This window comes from Schistocerca gregaria, chromosome 5 (genome assembly GCF_023897955.1).
Source record: "Schistocerca gregaria isolate iqSchGreg1 chromosome 5, iqSchGreg1.2, whole genome shotgun sequence".
NCBI lineage: Eukaryota > Metazoa > Arthropoda > Insecta > Orthoptera > Acrididae > Schistocerca > Schistocerca gregaria.
Window position 1 is genome coordinate 477,708,535 of NC_064924.1, and position 27,132 is coordinate 477,735,666.

Below are 27,132 nucleotides of genomic sequence, written 5' to 3' on the forward strand. Positions count from 1 at the left end.
ACTGAGAAACTGTTAACATGCAACAATGTTTTGAAGTTAACTATCCAGTCTAGAACCTAGGGAACATTTTTAAACAGAAATTACGATTGCATTGTCATAGTGAAAAGACGACACAGTGTAGTTATTTGTACATTCTTGCTTGTTAGTTGCACGATTACGTAACGACTATAAGGCTTACATACTTATAACATATACTGTTAATGAGATTTTAATGCAACATTTTAGTTTAGTTGAAAAGACATTCTTTATTTAAAGTACTTTCTAAGAGATACCAGATGACACAGTGGTTAGTTTATTTGACAGCTACACGATTATATCTCTACGCTACTAATGTGTGACAAAATTTACACTGTTGCTTTTGTGCTGTATCTGCTTTATATCTGCACAGTTTTTCTGAATTCTTCTGGAAAGTAAAACATGTTTTAGTAGTAACTTTGTGGTATAGCTACAATAAGGCAGCCTTTTTGTAGCACAACAATACGTTACATTATAGTACTTTCTTGATCATGGTAACGTACGTAATAGCTTTGATGTCTATACGGAAAGTATTTCACTTTCGTGTATGATGAGGTAAGTACATTGACTTCAGCAGAACTTTGCTTACAGAGGATGTACGACAGTTCCACAGAATTATCTTACAGCAAAACTCACATTTAGCACTACAGGGCACGCATTTGAGTGATTAATTTGGTACTTAAACTATTTATTTTTCAAGATTGTTGAATTACAAAGAAAGTTTTTCGTGATACATTTCATTCCATTGCTGTAATCTGTAACACCTGAGGGTATAATTACATTAATCCTCAGGGGGGGGTACACGCCTACTTTGTGTACCATGTGTTTGGCAAGCACAAGGAGCCCTAGCTAATATGGTATTTGCTTATACAACTTTTCACATCGGTACCATATTTCTCTAACGCATAAATTACACAGCTATGTGATCATTTAACTGAGAGAAAAACATTTTTTTTATACGTCAGTGACACATGTTTACATAATTACACAGTTGGATAATTTCACACTTATGAAATTGTATTTTGTCTGTACTTTGTGAATGTTCATATTTTTCAGAACCATTGTGATACTATGAGAGCTTTGAATGATGTATTTGGTATGGAATCATGATTTTTTTAGTACGTTTGAGGCAGATGACACTTTTGGCATGAGCAGAGAAATTTTTAGGTTTTGAAATTATTGGAGGAAGGTACGACGATATTGACAGTTGACTGAGGTGTTATGATATTGTTATTATGATGACTATGTGTATTATGCTGCTGAGGTATGTTTATGATCAATAAGCTGATGATATATGAGGAATTTCATTATGCTACATATTTATTATGATGAAATATTGAAGAAGTGTCTACGAATATGTATATGTATAATAAGATAAGGAATAATGAGTAGTGGTTAGGGACTCTGGCTTGTGAAAAAGGATGTTGGAAACCGAGAATCGTACTTTAAGATTTATGAAATGTATGTAAATGCGTGACTGTATTACAATGCCGACGAAAATTTTTTGGACACTATTATATTTATGGAATATTATTTTCTACACATTTGGAACGCAAATTCTTGACCTGTGAAATTTTTTATATGAGGCTGCCACTGTAGCGGAAACTGCTGTCGTAAATATTTCAGTAAGAAAGGTAAGTGACCTTGACGTAATGCGTTTTGGGCGCCCAGCTGAGAGGTAGTCGTCTGACAAAAGAAAGCCATTAGGTAAAAAATAAAAAAAAATAAAAAAGGAGGCCATTATCCTCGCTATTGACATTCCTTTGTTCCTTTGTAGAACATCGTAAATACGACACCCTCAAACTTGAAAACATGATTTCACTGTAGAGTTCTTAATTTATGATATTTACTGAAATGTGTAATGAAATGATGAGAAATATTTTATGTCTACACACCTGATTATGACTACTGTCTTTCTAGATGAGAAATTGTTTTTACTAATTATGAAATGCCACATGACTATTGAATGATATTGTTATGCTTTGCTTTACATATCTGGTTATTTCATTTGATATCTGTTTTACAGCTGTGTTGCAGCATTGGCTTTATACAATAAAATTAAATGCATTTGCTAATGTGAAAACTTTCTGTCAACAGATCTAATAAATAATTATTTTATGATCCACATTCTTCGAGAAAGGAGCTCTTGGAATGGAAAGAACAATAAGAAGGGACTAATTCTCAGTAACTGCATACTTAATTTTCTTTTCAACTACTTGGTAATATCTTTTGTGGTGCACCACTTTAATGACATAGATATTAATATGTGAATAGACATTTCCCTTTTCTGCATTGTTGTCTTTACTATAATATTTTTTCTGCCTGAGTTTTGTCATGTTTAGATATAAGTTATTGCATTTGCTGCAGCAGTTTGCCAGGCATAGTGTTACTGAATTTGACTTTGTATTACTCTGTTAAGCTAGTTTTACTACTAATTTATTTTTCTTGTTGCTGCACATTGGCTCATATTAGTTCTAATGTTGCATTGCTTGGTAATTTAGATTTACTGTAGCTTGCTTTGACAATTTCCATTTCTTAACATTGCTGTTTGTATAAATTGTTTTGTACTTCTGCATTGCCTCGTACCTTAGTTTAGCATCTGAGCTCAGTAGCTTTAAGTTAGCTTAAGATGGGGTAGGTTATAAAAGAGAACGAGTTGTGATGAATTGGAAGAAATGCATTGAGAAGCTATAAGAAATGATTTGGCAAAAAAAAAGAAGTTGTGTATAGTGGATAAAAACTATTTTTGAAAGAGGATGTGAACAAAATACAGAAAGCATGCTTGGATAGGATATTTTTGGTAGAAACAAATGTTGAGATATGACGAAAGATCTACAGAATGAAGTTTTGGGTTGGACTGCAGTACCAAATGTTACACTGAAAAAAAACCCTGTCCTTTCCTTCTGTTATCCCACTATGTGTTTGTGTACCCTTGTTTATTTATGTTCTACCGGTCTTTATTTGTTTATCTGATAAGACTTATGTTGCAGAATTTTTTCCAATACTAAGCTACATTCACTATGATGAGGAATACTGTTATCCTCAAATATAAAATTTGCATTAATAACATGTTATTTACTTTGTAAGGTGTTTACACATTATTTATTCTGTTTTGTTCTAATGCTCATGTGTGAAGTTGATGTTTCAAAAGTTATTCTGATCTTTTATGTATGTACTTATGTCTTAATTTTTGTAACTCTGATGTATTTGCTATTTCGATTCTTTTGTAAAGCCTGTACTACTGCAAATCTTATCTGTATTGTTATGTTCTTTAAAGATTTATTTTTACCTTTGTTATTGTATTCTTATGTTATAAAATTGTAATTGACACCAGTGGTGGTGGTGGTGGTTAGTGTTTAACGTCCCGTCGACAACGAGGTCATTAGAGACGGAGCGCAAGCTCGGGTTAGGGAAGGATTGGTAAGGAAATCGGGCATGCCCTTTTCAAAGGAACCATCCCGGCATTGGCCTGAAACGATTTAGGGAAATCACGGAAAACCTAAATCAGGATGGCCAGAGACGGGATTGAACCGTCGTCCTCCCGAATGCGAGTCCAGTGTGCTACCCACTGCGCCACCTTGCTCGGTTTGACACCAGTTCATCAAATTAAGTAACTTGTAAATTACATTTTACTGCACACGTTTCTGTTGGTCATAGTATATGGACAATATGTGATAAGTAGGAACTGATAGTGTTTGCACATGTGTTGATAATTCAGCAAGGGACTGGCTAACAGCATTGCTGGTTCTTAGGACAATTCAAAACTTTGTGAGTGCGCAAGTGGTGGTTTATGGACTTGCTATATTCTCCACAAGACTCTTCGATGGTGATTGTGCATCTGCACAGTCGCAACAGTTGGCTGCTAGCCATTTCTACAAGGACTACAATGGGTCTACACCTTTGATGACTCACCAATACTATTATTTCTACAAGGACTGCAGTGGGTCTGCACCTCTGGTGGCCCACCAATACCATAATCTCTACTAGGACTACAGTGAGTCTGCTCTGTGATGACCATCTACCAATATTCTTCAAAACTTCGAATGACTCTGCTGTGGGTTTGCTCTGTTGTGGACCATTACCTGTCAGCATGTCAAGAGTCAGCACTGTCTTTCCGTTGGAAGGACAACACTACTTCTTCAAGACTGTTTGGAAATACACTATTCCTGTGTGCATTTTATTTTACTGCTCAGACTTTGAGAAAAAAACATTGCAATTTTACTATGATGAATGATCAGGACTGTCTTTATGGACTGTGACAAAATTTTAGCTTTTGACCAACATTGTATTAATAAGTGTGTGCATTTGATATCTTTCTTAACGTAATTATGAAATTTTTTTTTCAAATCTATTGGCCAATGCCCAAAACAATTTGTTAAATTTTTTGTGGGGAGCATGGGGGCTATGTAAGTAGGCTGTTTCGGTTTTCTTATTGGTAACGCCACATTGCGCTCTGTATGAAAAATCACTGGCTGTGCTGTGTGCAGTCAGTGGCTGGTTGGCATTGTTGTAATACTCGCCATTGTAGTGTTGGGCAGCTGGATGTTAACAGCGCGTAGCGTTGCGCAGTTGAAGGTGAGCCGCCAGCAGTGATGGACGTAGGGAGAAGAGATGGCGGAGTTTTGAAATTTGTAAGAACTGGTGTCATGAACTGATATATATATATATATATATATATATATATATATATATATATATATATATATTATGACTATTAAGCTGGCAGTAGTGGCGCTCGCTGTATTGCAGTAGCTTGAGTAACGAAGATTTTTGTGAGGTAAATGATTTGTGAAACGTATAGGTTAATGTTAGTCAGGGCCATTCTTTCGTAGGGATGTTTGGAAGTCAGATTGCGTTGCGCCAAAAATATTGTGTTTCAGTTTAAGCACAGTCTTGTATAATTTTTCAAAGGAGACGTTGCAATACCGACTCAAGCGACCAGGAAAAACTGGAGTTATTAAAGCCAGATATAAGGAGCACTTGTTGGGTAAGAAAGGGGAAAATGTGTATAATTCTTCATTTGCTGAACATTTACTTATTTTGGACCATTCTTCGAGGGAATTAAAGAAACCGCAGTTTCACGTGAGGAAATAAAAGGCTGGAAATTGGATTTACTAGAAGAATATTAAATTTATAAATATCTTGCTAAGAAAGACGGTAACATCTTGAACTATCAGTTGCAACTCGTGAGTAAGTACTTCCTTGATGGAGTGAAACCACTGTTCACTGTCATATAATAGGTGTTTACCGATCCCCGCTAATATCAGTAAATGTGCTGTTATCCTCAAATTATTTTTTTTCTTTACTGTTGAGTTACTGACATTTCATATCACTAGGTTTCATTTTTCGTGGCCTTATCAACACATGTTCCTACAGCTAAGTTTAAAAAAAAATGATATTGGTACAGTTAAGCAGAGGTAACTTTATCCATTCGTTATGTCCTTCACCCTTTTTGTTAACAGAAGTAATTTTTTGTAACTGTTATCTTCTGCACACTAAAGCTACGAGCAGTATCACTTTGATATATAAACATTTTACAGATAATTTTATATTTAACGTATACCTCTAAAATTACTGCATTTATTAGTGGCCTTCTATAAGAAACTGTCATATTGCTTTAATATAAAATTATGGTACTTAACACCAGCAACACGCAGTGCTAAGGCGCATGTATATAGCGCCCACTGTTTTCCTGTTTTCCTTATCGCTTAAGCTTCCGCAGTGTTAAGAGGAAGATTTCCTTTTTCATGACATTGTTTTGGCATATATGTGCTCTTTTTTCCTCATCCATTTGTAACAGAGATCTTTTGTAAACAGAACTGTACCTTCTGCACGCTGAATTTATGTACAGTATTACTCTGTCAGCAGATGATTAGTAATTTCATACGTTATGTATAGCAATATATCTATTACATTTTTAGTAGCCTTATAGAGGAAATTTCATTCTTACTTTAATGTACAATGCTTTTATTCAACACAAGCAATGCGCAGTTCTTACGCGCACGTATTTAGCGCCATCTGCAGCCCAATTTTTATGGTTGCTTGAGCTTGTGTATTAGTAACAGTTGGCCCTAGTCTCTGACATGATGTACACTAACTTATGCAAATGTTTTGTTCTGTGACTCCTGTTACAATTTTGTGTTGTCAAGAGACTCTACCTGTGGGCATTAACTACTGAGTATTCATTCTGAAGTACGTGATGTGTAATATGGCTGCTATCTAAAGCCAGAGCTTGGGATAATTCCTGTGCTGTCAAATTAAGATATGACCAGAACCTCTCGGCTTCAGCTAATCTAATGTACTATCATGTGATGTGACAAATGAGCAAGCTTATCTCTCAAATATTTTTCTATTAATATTTTGTTATGTTTGTAAAAATAATTTTGTAATTGATTATATACATTTTTAGGGCCCACTCCCTCTGCAGAAGTAATTTTTAGAAAATCGAAACCTTGGTCAAGCGCTAATGAACCTTTGTGTTGCAACTGTTTGGCTGATTTTTTTTCAACCTCTTCAGATTTACACAGTTGCCCATTCGCAGCCATGTTTAAGATTTATAAATAATAAAGTCGGAATGGATTTAGTTCGATTCTTGCAAAGAAAAGGCCTAGGGAAATACACGTTTTCAAACAGCTACATGATCCAAACATGGATCTACAAGGTTTGACTATAAAATAATGGGACTCATGCTGCCACAGATTAAGTGCACATTCGGCAAAGATGAAAGACCAATGGCTGTGCTTCTCAGTGTTCTCAGTCGAATGCGGAGGCTCTGGTGTAGACAAACGAATTAGTGTGGCCGTATCCTACGTCTGCGTTCCACAGCTGTTATTTTGTTTTACTGGAAAAATGATAAGTTTAATAATAAAAAAAACGAACTGCGTGAGGTTTCAGTGAAACTTGGAAAAACTGCTACTGAAGCCTCTCTTTCACTAAAAGTAGTGCATGGCGTAGGCTGTTTATCACGTACTCGAGTTTTTGAGTGGTTCAAGGGTTTCTAAGATGGCTGGGAAGACGCTGAATATGATTCACGCCCGGGATACCCTTCAACTTCAAAAACGTACGAGAATATCGAAGAAATAGGTAATCTCATTCGATCTGACCGTTGGCTGAGTACTTGATCGATTGTTGAAATTGTAGGAATTGACAAAAAATGCCTAAAGTAAATATTAAATAACCAATTTAATGTGAGAAAAGTGTGTGTGAAACTGGTGTCGAAAATTCTCATGATCGAGCAAAAAGAAGCTAACGAAAATGCTGTGCTGACACTTGGAATGCCATTGGAAATGATCCTAAGTTTTTGGAAAGAGTGATAAAATATGACGTATCTTGGTTTTTCACTTATAAACGAAAAACTGAGTGCCAATCCATACATTTGAAGGGCCAACTGTACTGATAGCGAAAAAACCTAGACTTAGTAAATGAAGATTCAAAATGGTGATTATCGTTTTTTACGATGTTCACGCAACTGTGCATCTTCACTTGGGTTCTGAAGGTCGAGCTATTTATCAGCATTATCACCCTGAGTTTCTTGCCCATCGCCGTGAGAAAATAAGAAAAAAAAACTACCCGAATTGTGGAAGAACAAGTCATGGGTTCTGCGTCAAGATGACGCACTCGCTCATTTTGCATTGTCTGTTAAGAGGCTTTTAGCGAAGTACGGCTTCCTAGTTTTAGACCACCCACCTCATTAGCCTGAACTAGTAACATGTGACTTTTATCTATTTCTCAAGGTTAAATTTGCATTAAAAAGAACGAGATTTCAGTCCGTTGAAGTAGTGAAAGAAAAAATGGTACTCGTCATCAAGTTCACAGAGAAAGACTTCAAGCACCTTTTTTTCAGAATAAATGTCAGTCATCAGTTGCAAGTAAATTTTATTATCTTTACCAGTTTCGACAAATTAATTTGTCAGCTTCAGAAGACTACAAAATTAGGATATAATAAATCGTCAGACCTTGGATATACATCTATGTCAGGTATAAACAGTACAGGTAAAATGAACATATGGGTTTTAAGGCTTGGTAGCATTTATTACGTTGTCCGCTCCGATAGCTGAGTGGTCAGCGTGACGGATTGCCGTCCTACGGGCCCTGGTTCGATTCCCGGATGGGTCGGGGATTTTCTCCGCTGAGGGAGTGGATGTTATGTTTTCTTGATCATCACTTCATCCCCATCCGGCGCGCAGGTCGCCCAATGTGGCGTCGAATGTAATAAGACCTTCGCCAAGGTGGCCAGACTTGCCCCATAGGGGACCTCGCGGCCAATCTACATCTACATCCATACTCCGCAAGCCACCTGATGGTGTGTGGCGGAGGGTACCCTGAGTACCTCTATCGGTTCTCCCTTCTATTCCAGTCTCGTTGATGACGCCAAACGCTCATTTCCATTCATTACATTCAAATTATAATTATAAATAATACATGAAATGAAAGATCAACTCAAATATATACCCGTGCGCAAAGGGAAGAGTATGAACGACCAAGAATAAATGAGAAAAACCTGGAACAAGTGCCAGTCTATCACACGTAGTCCCAAGAAATCAGTTGATCCTTGTCGTTCGCAGTTGTTACAAGCTCTAAATCGTTCATACTACGGTTTACGTGCCAGCTTTACAAACGAAATTTTGCTGCATGAGATTAAGATTTTCTGGATCGTGTCGTCTTCAGCTGTGAACACACGTAATGTGTGTATCTGGGGTAAGCAAATCGCCATGAGATGGTGCAGTTGCAACGAGACTCTTCCCGACTTTTACGGTGAAGCAACTGTAACTGTGTTTCTCAGCAGCAAAATGGTGTGCCATCCCACTAGCATAACTCAGCACGCGACTGGTGAAAGACGTTATACCCGACCGCTGCATTGGCCGCAAGGCGCGGGATGACAGAGCTAGTTTCATATGATCTTCGTGATCACACACGATCTGACCCCATGCGATTTTTGCCTTTGGGGATGTGTATATGTCTCCGCTACCAAGTGATCTACCTGACTTCAGAAGCAGCACTGTAGCAGCTATTACTATAGACATAGTGATGAAGGTTTCGGAAAAACTCGCCTATCGTCTCGATGTGTGACGATGGCGCTCACATCGAACACTTTTAAGAAAAACTGTTATAGTTGCTCTTTCATTTAATGTATTATTTATAATTGTAAATTAAGTGTAATAAAGTAAGTAATGTTAAATGTAATAAATCCTACAAAGCCTTAAAACCCATGTATTCATTTTGAAACACCCTGTATATTACAGAAACTTACTTAGGGAAAAAAAGGCCTTAATGGACGAAAGCTATAATTGTGTGAATCTTTTTGTTGTGCCTATTGCGATTCAGCATCTCCGCTATATGGTGAATATCGACTTTCCTTTATAATATTGTTACAGAAACTTACTTAGTTTAGTAGACAGTCAATATCTGCTTCATAGAAGGATAATGCCATGCTATATTCAGAAATTGACATATTGTATGTGATTATTTTAAACACTGTTTAACAATTTAGAGTATCTGCTGTCCTAGCAGAAAGGAACATTTATAAAAGCGTATGTAAAAATATAAACAAGTCATATAAAGAATTTATATACAATACATTCGAAGAAACATGAGACATAATTCTAATATTAGAAAGAGGTAGAATAATTTTCACATTTTATAAAAGATGATATGCAATCTAAACAGTGTCTGTTTTTAAATGTATTATATAGATGCTCTTTAGATGTCTTGGTTATATTTGTATACATGCTTTTATATATCTTCCTTGCTGTCAGCACAGCAGATACATATACACTCCTGGAAATGGAAAAAAGAACACATTGACACCGGTGTGTCAGACCCACCATACTTGCTCCGGACACTGCGAGAGGGCTGTACAAGCAATGATCACACGCACGGCACAGCGGACACACCAGGAACCGCGGTGTTGGCCGTCGAATGGCGCTAGCTGCGCAACATTTGTGCTCCGCCGCCGTCAGTGTCAGCCAATTTGCCGTGGCATACGGAGCTCCATCGCAGTCTTTAACACTGGTAGCATGCCGTGACAGCGTGGACGTGAACCGTATGTGCAGTTGACGGACTTTGAGCGAGGGCGTATAGTGGGTATGCGGGAGGCCGGGTGGACGTACTGCCGAATTGCTCAACACGTGGGGCGTGAGGTCTCCACAGTACATCGATGTTGTCGCCAGTGGTCGGCGGAAGGTGCACGTGCCCCTCGACCTGGGACCGGACCGCAGCGACGCACGGATGCACGCCAAGACCGTAGGATCCTATGCAGTGCCGTAGGGGACCGCACCGCCACTTCCCAGCAAATTAGGGACACTGTTGCTCCTGGGGTATCGGCGAGGACCATTCGCAACCGTCTCCATGAAGCTGGGCTACGATCCCGCACACCGTTAGGCCGTCTTCCGCTCACGCCCCAACATCGTGCAGCCAGCCTCCAGTGGTGTCGCGACAGGCGTGAATGGAGGGACGAATGGAGAGGTGTCGTCTTCAGCGATGAGAGTCGCTTCTGCCTTGGTGCCAATGATGGTCGTATGCGTGTTTGGCGCCGTGCAGGTGAGTGCCACAATCAGGATTGCATACGACCGAGGCACACAGGGCCAACACCCGGCATCATGGTGTGGGGAGCGATCTCCTACACTGGCCGTACACCTCTGGTGATCGTCGAGGGGACACTGAATAGTGCACGGTACATCCAAACCGTCATCGAACCCATCGTTCTACCATTCCTAGACCGGCAAGGGAACTTGCTGTTCCAACAGGACAATGCACGTCCGCATGTATCCCGTGCCACCCAACGTGCTCTAGAAGGTGTAAGTCAACTACCCTGGCCAGCAAGATCTCCGGATCTGTCCCCCATTGAGCATGTTTGGGACTGGATGAAGCGTCGTCTCACGCGGTCTGCACGTCCAACACGAACGCTGGTCCAACTGAGGCGCCACGTGGAAATGGCATGGCAAGCCGTTCCACAGGACTACATCCAGCATCTCTACGATCGTCTCCATGGGAGAATAGCAGCCTGCATTGCTGCGAAAGGTGGATATACACTGTACTAGTGCCGACATTGTGCATGCTCTGTTGCCTGTGTCTATGTGCCTGTGGTTCTGTCAGTGTGAACATGTGATGTATCTGACCCCAGGAATGTGTCAATAAAGTTTCCCCTTCCTGGGACAATGAATTCACGGTGTTCTTATTTCAGTTTCAGGAATGTATGTGATTCAGCTATTGTAATTTGTCAAACAGTGTTTAAAATAATAACATACAGTTCATCAATTTCTGAACATACCATGGTATTACCCTTCTATGAAGAAGATATTGACTATCTGCTGAACTAAGTAAATTTCTGTAATATACTTTTTATACCTTACATAATTGTATACCTAAAGTCTGAAGATACATAGTATACCTAATTTTCTAGGCTTCTGAAGCTGACAAATTAATTTATCAAGACTGGTAATGCGTAATGAAATTTTTTTGCAACTAATGACTGAAATTTATTCTGAAAAAAGAAATACTGCAGTCGGTAAAAATCACAGCCATGAATAAAATATTGCTTCCAATACTGTTTCTATCAACGGAAAATTCGTGTGGAGCGTTGTAAAGGCAGAGGAGGGGAGTATATTAAGGGTAACAATAACTAAGTATTTATGATTTTGAAACCTCCACACAGCTTGCCTTTTGTAATGAGTGCACCATCCCAGCCACTTCGGCAGCCACTCAACGATTCCTGTGTGGGACAGACATGTATGAGTGATAGTGGAATTCGAGGTATGTATTACTCCTCCCTCACATTTGTTTAGTTCCTAATTGTTTGAAAGCGGATGTTAAGTGGTTGTGCAGTTATTATTATTATCCTGGGTTCCAGTTATACAGAGTGGAGAAAAATTGTCTCACGAAAATTTAACCCTGGATAGCCGATGCCAGTAGGAACCAAAATTACTAATATTGTGTAGGTCGACAACGCACCATTTTTAAACCACGGGAACTTGGCGCCACGCGCTCTGATTGACCGTGGGATTGCCATGTTGCCGTTCGTCGGTTGAGGAGCAGCGCTTTGGATGTCGGTTCACACATACAAACGGCCCTCTTCTTCGATACATCGCGATCGCCAGCAGACAAAGCATTCGGGGTCATGCGTTGTCGAGAACAACCGGCAACAGGGAGATCCAGCAGCTAATCGGAGCGCGTGGCGCCAAGTTTCCGTAGTTTAAAAATCGTGCGTTGTCGACCTACGCCACATTAGTAATTTTGGTTCCTACTGGCATCAGCTATTGAGGGTTAAAATTTCGTGACACAAGTTTTCTCCACCCTGTATAACTGGAACCCGGGATAATAATAATAACCAAACAAGCACGTAACATACGCTTTCCTACAATTAGGAACTAAACAAATGTGAGGGAGGAGTAATACATGCCTCGGATTCCACTATCACTCAACACACCATCATTTTGTTACACGTATTTCTGAGCTATAGCTTCTGTACAATGAATAAGTATTTGTAAGTCATTCTAGAAGCACTGGCGTTCATATAGATAGTTTTTATAGCGAGCCTGTCAGTGTGCATCTGTCTCTGTAGCTGAGTGGTAAGTACGGCTGACTACCATGCGTTCTGTACCTCAGTCGTTCAAAACGGAACTCTTATACCACTACTTTCTCGTCCACCTGCCTGTCCGACTGTTAATAACCTTTTTTTCTCAGGACGCATTTATGTCGCATATTAAGGTCTACGAGCACTTGGTACACAAAATGGGTTAGAACACTGTTCCAGATACAATGAAACAAACATGCCTAATTTAAACAGGCCCAAAATCCCCAACACTGGCGATCTTTTACAGAAGCTCGAAATTTAGCGCGGACTTTAGTGCTAAATGGTTATAACAGATCCAATTACGAAAATTTGTCTCGAAACCTGGCAGAAAATGCAAAGAGATTCTGGTCGTATGTCAAGTATGTTACCGGAAAGAAACAATCAATGCCTTATCTGCGCGATGGAGATACTATTGGAGACAGTGCTGCCGAAGCAAAGTTACTGAACACAGCCTTCTTAAATGCCTTCACAGAAGAAGACGAAGTAAATATTCCAGAATTAGAGTGAACAACAGCTGCCAACAAGAGTAACGTAGAAGTAAACATCCTCGTATAGTGAAGCAACTTAAATCACTTAATAAAAGAAAGTCTTCTGGTCCAGGCTGTATACCAGCTGGGTTCCTTTCAGAGGATGCTCATGCATTACGTCCATACTTGACAATCATATACAACCGTTCGCTAGACGGAAGATTCGTACCCAAAGACAGGAAAGTTGTACAGGTCACTTCAATATTCAAGAAAGGTAGTAAGAGTAATCCAGTTAATTACAGGCCCATATCATTAACGTTGATATGCAGCAGGATTTTGAAACATATATTGTGCTCGAACATTATGAATTACCTCGAAGAAAACGGTCTATTGACACACAGTCAACATGGGTTTAGAAAACATCGTTCCTGTGAAATTCAGCTACCTCTTTATTCACATGAAGTGTTGAGTACTACTGACAAGGGATTTCAGATTGATTCCGTATTTACGGATTTCCAGAAGACTTTTGACACTGTACCACACAAGCAGCTTGTAGTGAAATTGCGTGCTTATGGAATATCGTCTCAGTTATGTGACTGGATTTGTGGTTTCATGTCAGAGAGATCGCAGTTAGTAGTAACTGGCGGAAAGTCATCGAGTAAAATAGAACTGATTTCTGGCTTTCCCCAAGGTAGAGTTATAGGCCCTTTGCTGTTCCTTATCTATATAAACGATTGGGAGACAATCTGAGCAGATGTCTTAGGTTGTTGGCATATGACGTTGTCGTTTATCGACTAATAAAGTCATCAGAAGAACAAAACAAATTGCAAAACGATTTAGAAAAGATATCTGAATGGTGCAAAAGTTGGCAACTGACCCTAAATAACGAAAAGAGTGAGGTCATCCTCATGAGAGCTAAAAGGAACTCGTTAAACTTCGGTTACACGATAAATCAATCTAGTCTAAAACCGTAAATTCAACTAAATACCTAGGAATTAAAATTACGAACAACTTAAATTGGAAAGAACACACAGAAAATGTTGTGGGGAAAGGCTAACCAAAGACTGCGTTTTATTGGCAGGACACTTAGGAAATGTAACAGATCTACTAAGGAGACTGCCTACACTACGCTTGTCCGCCCTCTTTTAGAATACTGCTGCACGGTGTGGGATACTTAGCAGATAGGACTGACGGAGTAGAACGAAAAAGTTGAAAGAAGGGCAGCACGTTTTGTATTATCGCGAAATATGGGAGAGAGTGTCACAGAAATGATACAGGACTTGGGCTGAACATCATTAAAAGAAAGGCTTTTTTCGTTGCGACGGAATCTTCTCACTAAATTCCAATCCCCAACTTTCTTTTCCGAATGCGAAAATATTTTGTTGATACAGATCTACATTGGGAGAAACGATCACCACGATAAAATAAGGGAAATCAGAGTTCGTACGTAAAGATATAGTTGTTCGTTCTTTCAAAGCGCCATACTAGATTGGAATAATAGAGAATTGTGAATGTGGTTAAATGATCCCTCTGCCAGGAACTTAAATGTGATTTGTAGAGTATTCTTGTAGATGTAGATATAGAAAAAATGGAAGCTTCTGAGTCAATGCAATCCAAAGATACGGGCATTTAAGTCACATAATTTATATTCACAAGTTCACTCGTCGATATTTGTAGAGCACTCCCCGTTGAACAAGAATCAAGAAAATTGATAGGTAGCAAGATTTCACAGAACAAGTAAAGGAAAGAAGTCCGGCAATTGTTAATTTGTAATTATTTCACACGACAAAATTATTATTTTTTTTCGCTTGTTATCCGACTGTCTGTCTGTCGTTTTGGTAAGACCCCTTTTTCTCAGGAATGGGTAAAAGTATCGATACGATAACGGGCATAGTCGAGATTCTCAGTTCCCAGGATCTGTGTACATAGGTAACTTTGGAAGGAAACCTCGCGCGCGAGACCTACTTGCACTTCACGGATTTTTTGAGAATGTGATAGGAAATTTCGTACGACTGTGAATTTTCTGTATAGTTTTAGCAGTTTATTTTCTCGTTGTGACAGCGGTCTACATACTCACTGACAGCGTGGTGCCCAGGTGGGTTTCTAATGTAACGGTGCCTGCACGCTGTAGCAGCCGCCTGCCCTCGCACCGCATAGTTGGAACGCATGTGTAGCCAGCGAGCTCTTGGCTGCACAATGCGCATCTGCTCTAGAGTCCCTCGTGTGATCAGTGATAATTAAATACTGCTGCACTCATGTTTGGGGAGGTGGCGGCAGTTGTGAAACATAGAACCAAGGAGTTATTAGTGTAATACTGATACACACGTTTTTGGAGGGGCTTAGAAGTGTGTTCCTAAATGTTTCTAATAAGCAGACCATGCAGCTGTCAAACTCTTCCTTGAACTGTTCTAAGTTCCCACTGCTTCTACAGAAGTGCTGTGTTTTTAACGTAATACCACCACATACATACATGGAGGAACCCAAAAACGTTCCTAAAGATTGTAAGACGTGTATGTTTCTATTGTCTATTGTCAAACACCAATTTATGAAAGATGTTTATATTTGATTAATAGGATTAAGTAGGAGTAATTAATATTTGTAATTTTGGAAATAATTGTGGTAGTAGGGAATGTCTACACCAAAATATTCTTGGCGGGAGACACCGCACATTGATATAATTTTAAAAAGGGCGGGAGAGAACGCGTGTGGATACATGTTAAGAAAAGAGCGGTAAAGACCGCGCATTGATACATTCTGTAATGGTAGCATGGATTGTCTGCACCAGAAAGCATTGTTGGCGGGAGATACCGCACTTTAGCGTTTGTAGGAAGTCCGTAGTAAGTGAGATGTGAAGCGAGTCGGTAGCAGGTCTGAATCGAGAGGTTGAAAGTAGCGGTGTGCCTGCCAGCCACCAGCTATGATTTACATCAGATTATAAACGGATGCGCAGAGACATCAGCTAACTATTATCATAAGAGGAACTAATACTACTGAATTATTTTGTTTTGAGAGACTCAAGATTACTGAAGGTGTTTTTGCGCAATGCTGGTAGTAAGATTAGTGTAAAAAGTAAGTCCCATTTGAACGTTTGTAAAATCATTTCATTATTAACAATAAATATTTGAAGAATTGTTTTCAGAATATAATTAATTTTTGCCAGAAATATTGCATTAGTGATTACAATTCATCCCAAAATCCATCAACGTAAAACTTTGCAAAATTTTATTGTTGTCAAGAAAAAGTTTAACTATGAATTGCGTAACTTCAGTCAAATTAATTTCCAACATTCTGCGTGGTGTTTGCTCGTTCTAAGTCGTGTCTCCCTACCACTTTCGCGCAAAGACGCCTTGAGTGTGCTTTTTAGGGAATTAACTAGTTTGAACCTGGGACCTGTTGCTGGTAAGGAGACACCAGACCACACATGACATGTAGAGTTCAGAACAGTTCAGTAGGACCAGCGATGATATAACCAAATACTTAATGATTTCAGTGTCAGCTCCACTGCACTCCCTGTAAAAGAAACTTAATAGTAACTAAATTTAGTGGAAGGGGTTCAAGGCTTTCCAATTTTTAGTTAGATGGTAAAATAACGTCGAAAAAGCAGTTAAGTTTACCATTGGAAATTTTACTCTACTCACAAAACATCGTTTATAAATTGCACTATTGATAAAAGGAAATGTTTTAATACAGGATGATAAAAACCAACTGCGTTCAACAAAATGTGAACGAATATTCCCTGAATGGGTTTCCAAGTTCTGCAATGGATCAAAGGATGACCTATGCCATATCACATCTATAATCTAGGTTTAAATTAAGTTTCACAAAAGAGAAAACTACCAAAATGGTCTACAGTGACCCTCAAATGTCTTTAATTACTTATCTAACTTGTCGTAAATTACAGTGGTTGATGTGGCTTCTCAATAACTAAATAACAGAAAAATCATCGCGTTTCAGATTTTAACTTACGTAGTAATGTGAATACCATGAGCTTCAATTGATGATCGACACTAGTATTACGTAAAAAGGGGATGTAACAGATGAGACTTCTGCAGTTCTGAGTGAAGCCTTATGCGCTCAAAAATGCGGCATCGCGTGCGTTCATTACCTTGTCGGTGTTCGTCAGGGGGTGGTCTCTGAAGCAACTCGTTTCTAACTTCTCCTTATTACAATTTACCGAAGTTGGTTTTAAAAAAACTATGTGGCTGTGTTTTCATCTGATCAATCAGGGTCTCAATGTTCACCTTAAGCTCCGCCTACAAAAATTTTGTCTATCCAATTAGAAACGTTATACTTTTCGTGGTGGGGCAATGTTTTTAACGTTTGCAATGTAATAAAGACGCAAAAAAGTCTCACACTAAAACTTGCAGCTGGTGTGGCCCTTTTAGTGTTATTGTAAGATCTATACTGTTCTTCTGGAGGGCTCTATCTTTTAACATGTGCTGGGGTGGTCCTGGCGGTTGGCTGGATACGTGGGTGTCCGTTCCTTATCGTAGGGCCTTCTAGCTTAACACGGTTCTGCTCTCGGCTTCTGTTCTCGTTTCTCCCCTCGGAACTGCATCTGTCTCACGGTGAGAAGGTATGACATGCATTTAGGCATTCTTGTGTTAGTCTGTGGTATTCCATTTTCTCGCTCGTTACTCATATTACTTTTTTTAATTTAATGTCATGATTTATTCGGAGCTATGTGACATACTGCTGGATTTGCTTATCATGTCAGGGTTTTCATGGAAGCTGTTGGATTTGCCTGACACCTTACATATCACAACCCTTCGAACTTAATTTTTGCGCTGAAGTTAGGCAATGATTGAATCGTTGTCTAAGTCAGTCAAAAAATATTCTTTTATCTAAATTTTGTGGCCTACTGTTCAGCCATGTTATTCTGGTTCTATGCTAGTTTGTATTACTAATTTATATTTTTATATTCTTCCAATTTATTCTCAAAAATATGTTTATATTGACAAGAGGAGAATATTTTTATGCTATTATTATTTTATTAATTTTAAATTATTTTCTTTCTTTATTTAAGTGTGAAGTTTGTTTTTTAAGAAGTTTGTTATCGACAATGAGGAGTCTTTCACACCGATTTTCTAAGAAATATTTTTTTATAAATGTAGTAATTAAGTAAAATCTAATCCTAACACATTTTCTAAATATCATGTACAAGAAAAATTTTTTTGTTTCTAGACACTCATTTCAACATTGTTACACTAACAAATAAGAATTATTTCCAAGAATTGCTTTGACAAAGATATATTCATACACTAGTATTGAGATATTATCCTAACAAATGGTACAAATGTTAGAAAGAGGGAAAACATCCAAAAGATAATTTTTATTCTTTGTTTTTATAAGGAGAAAATAAGTAAAATATAGTTATTCTTTTATTTTTATGAGGAGAAAATAAGTGGCATATAGTTTTAGTGTTTATTATGCCATACTTTTGTTCTTTATATACTGTCCATTTCAGGACTAATGACTTATTTTTATAGATAATCTATTTTTTACTTAAGTCCATAGTCAGTGAGTTATTTTGTAGTTTATTATCTGTCTGGTGTGCTTAACTTATTTAGTTTTTCACACGTTTCTTTTGCACAATTCCTACATCATTAATTTGATTTCACACATTCACACAATCCTATGAATGTTTAAGCATGAGGTTAACAAATGTTTTTGCATGAAGGTGTTGGACTTGAGCGAGATGGATGTGGGCAAGTATTTGATGTACAGCTTCGTTTGTCATTCCTTGTTGGCTTTGCAACGGTGTGTTGCTGTTGTGGAGGTCCCATAATGGAATGGCGCTGTGAGTGCAGAATCTCGTGGTTTACTGGCTTTGTATGCGTGAATGTCATCGTTATGTGTCGCTGAAAGTGGTCGTTTTTCGTTGTGATACTTTGCAGACGACTAGATTACAGTAGGATAGGGCTTTGGGAAGGTATGTCGTCTATTCTTCACCCATCTTCTTTCTTGGTCTCAATCTTGCAAATCTTTAACTTCTGTTCTTCATGCTTTTTCTCTGCTTCTTACTTGATTATTGGTTCTTCTCTGGGCAGGATTTGGGAATATTTATTGATAACTAGTCGCTTTGAAGTTCTCCTCTTAGTAACAGTTTGATAAATTGTTTGGGCATGTTATTTTTACTTTGTGGAAGTTTTCTTAAGTTTTGTGCATCATCGTGCTGTTTAATAGCAGTAGTGTGACTTTTACACATATTTTTTTGCCAGTGGTGGCATGCCCAAGCGGTGTTCTCGTCGGGCCGTTTGTTGCTCGCTCTGCTGAGTTGGGGCATCACAAGACCCTCTTGGCCTTCCGTGTTCTGTCCCAGTAGGGTTCCGCTTAGCGAGCAGATTTACTGCCCACTTCGGATACAAGGGCCCTCTGTTGGTCTCACTGTCCTTTCCCTTCTCTCTACGCTTCTGCCTTGTAGGAATTGTGCCTTGCTAATTACGTCCTTTTCTTTCTTGATACTTCTCGTGTTGCAACTTGTGGGTCGTTGTATCTGGTCCATGCTGGAGTTTTTACAATGGTTCTTACAAAAAAATTTTACTTATAATCATCTAACGTATGTTTACTACCTACATTGCTTTACGCCTTTTTAAAAAAGGTTTACAAATTTCGGCGCCCTTTCCATATTACAGTTCTAAGATATTTTGAGTCTTAACTTCTACAAGAATCCTCAAATTCGTTTTTTTATTTTTGTGTAGTGTCGTGGTGTATAGCATTTTAGTATTTCATGATGTTAGACTATCTATGCTTTATCCCTTCACCTTAATCTTTGGTACTATTGGTGTTATTTTTGTTTTTGTGTTTATTGAAACTACTTTTTTTTCCCACCTTCCTCTCTCTTCATTTTTCTGTCTCCTGACGATCTTATCTGCAACATAATCTTGGAATATTGTGCTGATTATTTACCAGTAATAAAATTAATCTTCAGACTTTTTGATATGGCTCACATGGTGAAGCCCTAAGGTTTTGCCTGTTTTTGGGTTCATTAGTTCTACAGCATTATCATGAGCAATTTGGCTAATTATGACAGGTCCTTTGTATGCAGCGTAAAACTTATGTATATTGTGTTTCTGTTTGCTGGAGAGATGATGTGTTTTTACAAATAATTTCTGGCCTACTGAGATTGTTCTTTTAGTTGCTGTTCTATCTTCTCTTTCTTTTCTTTTAATGGCTGCCTTTCTGATGTTGGATAGTGCTATTGCTATGACTTGTTTGTGCTGTCTATGTGGTACAATAGGAAATCTAACATTTTCTCTGGTTATGTTTTGGGGTTCAATATTTTTAAGTAGAGTAACTGGAGGTAGTAGTGTAGTGCTATATGGCATTTCATTTATTACTTCTTGAAAATCTTTAAGGTATATATCCCAAGTGTTGTGTCTTTTGCCTGCATATAATCGGCATAAAGTGCCTGGATCTGCTGGATTTACACAAGGTTAGTACTTAGATATGTAGATGGGTTTTATTTTGTGTTGTTTTAACGTGTTCTGCCATTGCACTGACTTGTATTGTGGGCCATTATCCGAAATTACTCGTTCCACTCGACCTACTTGTCTGAGAAAATCTTGTCTAAATGCTTTACTTATAGTAAGACCTGTTGCCTGTTTTAATGGTGTCATGTAAACATATTTAGAAGTAAGTTCCAAAACGACAAATATGAAAATATATCCATTTTTGTGCGTGGGAGGGTCCCCATCAAATATGTTGCAGCTATTTGTTTCAATTTTTTAGGGTTTATTGGAAACATAGGTGGTTTGGTTTGGAAAGTGACGTGTTTAGCCCTCATACATTTTTTGCATTTGACTAATACTGTTCTAATTCGTCTTTCCATATTAGGAAAATGGCTTGTTTGTTTTATTTTTAAAAAGCATTTCTTTGGTCCAAAGTGGCCATTACTTAAATGTGTATACCATATGTACTTATTAATTAGTTCATCTGGGATATAAATTAACCATTCATTCGTTGCAACATTTCGTCTAAAAAATAAAACGTTTTTTACGAGATAGTGCTGTCCAATGTCTGGAAAATCCTTATTCCTCCGCTTGATTCCTAGAATTTCGGGATCCTTGTCCTGTTCTTTCCCTATGTTTTTCAATGCTGTCGTAATTTAGTTTTCGAAAGGTACTCGTTTCATATGGTACATTGTAAACTGGTTTTCTGCTGCTTCCAAACCTATGTTACTGGATGCACCCTGTGGACATCATGCTAAAGCATCTGCTAATACACTCCTGGAAATTGAAATAAGAACACCGTGAATTCATTTCTGTATTCTGTTCATATTTCTTTCAAAATAATTATTTCTCATTGTACAATACTCATTTTGGCCCAATTTTTTTTCATATAACTTCTCAATGCATTCTTTCCCTGTTCTCCATAGGCAGTTACTTATATAGCCTACTGCCTTTTAAGCTAACTTAAATCTACTGAGCTCAGGTATATATACTAAGGGATGAGGCAATGCAGCAACACACAACAAATCAACAGAAACAGGAATGACAAAAAAATGCAAATTGGCAAAGCAAGCAGCAGTATAGCTAAATTAGCAGAGCAAATGCAACATTACAACTAATATGAGCCAAAGTGCAGCAAAAAAAAAAAAACAAAATAAATCAGTAGTAAAACTAGTATAACAGAGTAATACAAAGTGAAATTCAGTAACACTATGCCTGGCAAACAGCAGCAGCAAATGCAATAACATATACCTAAACATGACAAAGCTCAAGCAGAAAAAATAGTACACTAAAGACAACAATGCAGATAAGGGAAATGTCTACTCACATCTTAATGTCTACGTAATTAAAGTGGTGCACCATAAAAACTTATTCTACAAAGAATTACCAAGTACTTGAAAAGAAAATTATATGAAACGTCCCCTTAGAAAAATTATTAATGACTATGCTTAAACTGACACACAATATTTTTAGCGCAACGCAATCTGACTTTTAATAATCCCTACAAAAGAATGACCCTGACTAACAATAACCTATACCTTTCATGAATCACTTACCGCCCGCATCTCGTGGTCGTGCGGTAGCGTTCTCACTTCCCACGCCCGGGTTCGATTCCCGGCGGGGTCAGGGATTTTCTCTTCCTCGTGATGGCTGGGTGTTGTGTGATGTCCTTAGGTTAGTTATGTCTAAGTAGTTCTCAGTTCTAGGGGGCTGATGACCATAGATGTTAAGTCCTATAGTACACAGATCCATTTGAACCATTTGAATCACTTACCTCACAAAAATCTTCGTTACTCAAATTACTGCAATACAACGAGCGCCAATACTGCCAGCTAAATAAAAGATTCTAACTACTGAAGGCACTAACTACTGATAGACATAGTTAGCAAATGAAAGATTTTGATAAAGAGCAAACAATGTATTTACCTTAACAGTGTTCAAAAGTCATAATATATATAGCAGTTCATGACATCCAGTCTTACAAATTTCCTTTCTCTGATGGACACAGTTCCAGATCATCCGCTATCAAAACTCCGCCATTTCTCTCCCCACATCCACCACTACCCGTGTCTCACCTCCTGTTAACAGCCAACTGCCCAACACTACAATAGCGACTATTGCAACAATGCCGACACAGCACAGCCGGTGAGTTTCATACAGAGCGCTACTTGGCGTGACCAACATAAAAACCTAAACAGCCTACTTACAAAATACACGTTTGGTCCACCATATTTAGGTTTCCGTAATGTCCCTAAATCGCACCATGCAACGCAGGGATGGTTCCTTTGGAAGACCATGGCCTATTTCCTTTTCCATACTTAGAAAAAAAAAATGAGCTACTGCTCTGTCCCTAATGACCTCGATGTAGACGAGACCGTTAAACCCTAATTTTCCCTCTTCCTGGAGTAGCCGTCATCAGGAATGCACACTTTTACTTTACTGCAAGTTAGAATTCCTGATTTTTTGCATGGTTCTTCGTAGTATATAACTGACGACTAACTGAAAGAAGAAAATTCAAAAACTTTCATAACACAATGCATTTGATAAAAGACATATATTTGAAACATAATAAATACATACTGACAGATGAGTAGGGTTTTTACAGAGCATTTACACAAATGTCTCCAGAAGTGTTTTATTTACAAAAGAATCCTTTGAGATTAAATTCTTTGAGAAAGATGATTCATGGAAAGGTTGTGAGAGGTTATGGCTAACTGTTAAAAATTGATTTAGACGTGTATGTCATTACTTGACTCGTGTAATATTAATGTGAAATCTTTCTCCGCAGAATACGTAATTAATATAATGCAGAGAATATTTGGCAGAACTTATTTTTTATGGAAAAATGTTGTAAGCCAGCGGGCTTTCGTAATCTACATGGACAAAACTGTTCACGTACTGACATACCCTCTACACAACTGCATTGTGGTAGGCGTACGAAAGGAACCTGCTGTTAACGCAGATCAGCTCAGTTCATATACTTCGTCTTTGTTGCACAGGTCGATGTAACATTTAACTCGAATAAAGATCTTTCTTGGCCTTAAATTAGTGCTTAGCAATATTGACTATGGTACGATATCTTTAAGAATCCTTCTATGATGGGAGAATCTGTGACGGGAGGGTAAGGACCGGCAAGGAAACATTTTAAGAAGTAAATTTCGCCAGCATGATTCGTACCTACTGTAGTTTCAGAAATATGGATCCACACATTTAAGTGATATCGTATTTCCGCAAATCTTCGCAAATCCACACGCCCGCCATCCAGTAAACGAGGGCTTGTTGAAAAGTAACGCCTCCGAAATTTATATGTGAAAACTCAAAGGATTATTAAATAAAACAAACGTTATTAACATTGAACATCTTTATTCCTCCCGTCCTATATATTTGCATCTTTTTGCCGCTAGAGGGCTCTGAATTGTAGCGTGTAACATGAGGGTGTGTGTAACGTAGGCCCTAATTACGTCGGTGCTTGAGAAACAGTGTGCTGTAAGCGGGTCTCGAGTTCGGAGAGTTCGTCCACACACGGAGCACGCTCTCCTTCAGCAAGACAATATCAGACCAGAGCGTTGCGACAGCTGCAACAAGCCGACGCCTTGGATTCACTGCCATCGATCATCCTCCATGCAGCCGACCTAGCCCTATCCTACTTTAATCTGTTTGTAAGACTTCAGCCACACGGGGTAGCCGCGCGGTCTAGGGCTCCTTGTTACGGTCCGTGCGCCCCCCCCCCCCCCCCGCCCCCCCTCCGTCGGCGGTTCGAGTCCTCCCTCGAGTATGGGTGTGTGTGTTGTCCATAGCATAAGTTACCTTAAGTTAGAGTAAGTAGCGTGTAGGCTTAGGGACAGATGACTTCAGCAGTTAGGTCCCATAAGACTTTACCACAAATTTCCAAATTTACAAGACTACAACAACACCTTCGAGGACGTCACTTTGATAGTGGGGAAGCGGTGCAAGCAAAGATGAGGCTGTGGCTCTGTCAATAAAGTCAAACATTCTACAGTCACGGTATTGACAAACTGGTCTCTCGTTGGGAGAAATATGTTCGTCGCCAGGCCGACTATGTTGAGAAATAAACATGTAAACATGAAGAATAAAGAAGCAGAATGTTAATAATGTTCGTTTTACTTAAAATGCCTTGAGAGTTTTCTCACAAAAAAATCGGTCGCATTATTTTCAGAACGCTCTAGTATAACAGGTAACGGTCTTGCCACAGTGGATACACCTGTTCCCGTCAGATCACCAAAGTTAAGCGCTGTCGGGTGTGGCCGGCGATTGGATGGGTGACCATCCGGGGCGCCACGCGCTGTTGCCATTTTTCGGGGTGCACTCAGCCTCGTGATGCCAATTGAGGAGCTACTCGAGCGAATAGTAGCAGCTCCAGTCAAAGAAAACCATCATAACGACCAGGAGAGTGATGTGCTGATCACATGCTCCTCCTATCCGCATCCTCAACTGAGGATGACACGGCGGTCGGATGGACCCTTTGGGCCTCTTGTGGCCTTACGACGGAGTGCTTGAGTGCCTAGTATAATGCTATATTTTGGTTTATGGCGTTAGATCCATTTTGACAGTGATAATAGGTTGCTACAGGATCTCGTATGATGAAGTGGAAAATAGCGTATCTGACATAAGACTTGGCGTTTCTAGGTGTGACCATTTCAAGACAGAATGGAGAGGATGGGTGGGTTATGGAAAATGCAGCTATTCTGGGAAGCCTTTGGTAATATAGAAGCCAAATCTTAGCGACAAGTGTCGGCTTATGCACGCAGTTTCACGTGGTAAGATCGCTACACGGCCGCAGGCAAAACAGATTTCGATTCTGAGGTGTCATTTTGTGAATCAGCCATTGGGAGTTGTCAGTCGTCAAAGATCCCCTTCATCAACGTGCAGCTCGAGGGCATGCGCGTCACCATGTCTTCGCTTTACAGTTTATTTCTAATTTGTAGACGAGTGTATATAATGTTATCTCCTGGAGCCGCTGGACTTCTATATCAACATGGAACTGCAGAATTTCGTGACTGAGTTGAGCTGCGTACAGCTGACACGCAACAAAATTGTTTAAATTCTTTGCATCCTAAGAGAAGACTTTTCGGTCAACAATTCCTATTCGTACCAATCGCTCTCTCGGATCGACTGGCCCTTTTGTACATTAAGAAACGACCACCAAACGGTTCATTTCAAAGTACTGAACTTATTTGATACATCGTGCAATATATTGAAGAACACAAACAGACAGCACTGTTGTAACTGTATGGGGTCGCAGACTGTCCTGCAAGAATCATAGTGTACATTGTCCACTGCATTTGTTCGAATCCTCGAGATATCTGCGTGCTGAACACCAGGTAGGTGATAGGGCAGAAGCAGTGCGCAGGCAGGCAGCGGTCAGATGACGACGGAGATGGCTCGATTGCGGTCGGGGCCCAGCTGGGGATCTGGTGGTTCCTCGACGTCCTCTCGGTACCGCCACATCATGTAGAGGGCGCCGCCGCTCACCGCCACCAACAGAGACCCAACCAGCGCCAGTGGCTACAACCAAAACACAACAGCTGAAAGCACGTCTGGAAGGGACCTAAAGCTCAGACATTACCTCCAGAGCATACAACTAGGCGACATTACAGACTACTCCTCTTCGGCTTCTTTAGAATTTTAAGGTCTGTGCCTGGACTCCTGTACTACTAAACGACTAATACGGTACACGGTCACAGCCGCAAGTTGTCTGCCTAACGGCTTCCAGGAGCAACAAAGATTTGATTTTCGATATTTCATACACACACATAAAAAAAAAGGTTTGCATCATCTCGGTTCCTACAGTCCGGAACCTGTACAGAAAATTGGAATAGAGATCAACACAAACATCATTTCCGCCCTTTTTATTGCTCATGAAAACCACGCATTGAATGTTGTGCCACCATACAGCGAGACCTTCAGAGGTGGTGGTCAGATTGCTTTACACCCAGCAGCACGTCCTCTTGCATTGATGCATGCCTGTATTTGTCATGGCATACTATCCACAAGTTCATCAACGCACTGTTGGTCCAGATTGTCCCACTCCTCAACGGCGATTCAGCGTAGTTCCCTCAGAGTGATTGGTGGGCCACGTCGTCCCTAAACAGCCCTATTCAATCTATCCCAGGCATGTTCGATAGGGCTCATGTCTGGAGAACACGTTGTTCAGTCTAGTCGAGCGATATCGTTATCCTGAAGGGATTCATTCACAAGATGTGCACGATGGGGGCGCGAATTGTCATCTATGAAGAAGAATGCCTCGCCAGTATGCTGCCGATATGGTTGCCCTATCGATCGGAGGATGGCATTCACCTATCGTACGGCCGTTACGACGCCTTCCGTGACTACCAGCGGCGTACGTCGGCCCCACATAATGCCACCCCAAAACAGCAAGGAACCTCCAACTTGCTGTACTTGCTGGACAGTGTGTCTAAGCGTTCAGCCTGACCGGGTTGCCTCCAAATACGTCTCCGACGATGGTCTGGTTGAAGGCATATGCGACACTCATCGGTGAAGAGAACGTGATGCCAATTCTGAGTGGTCCATTCGGCTTGTTGTTGGGCCCATCTCTAGCGCGCTGCGTGGTGTCGTGGTTCCAAAGGTGGACCTCGCCATGGACGTC

The 27,132-nt window shown here is 39.6% G+C and overlaps 1 protein-coding gene across 1 annotated transcript in view; it reads right to left on the minus strand.

Moving 5' to 3' along the window:
- Positions 1-23,043: 23,043 nt before the first annotated feature.
- LOC126272278 (uncharacterized) overlaps positions 23,044-27,132 on the minus strand; it is a 175,026-nt gene continuing 170,937 nt past the window's right edge. The window contains exon 4 of the mRNA XM_049975030.1: positions 23,044-26,030. Coding sequence (XP_049830987.1) covers positions 25,887-26,030 — 144 coding nt within the window. The 3' untranslated portion in view covers positions 23,044-25,886. The remainder of the gene's footprint in view (positions 26,031-27,132) is intronic.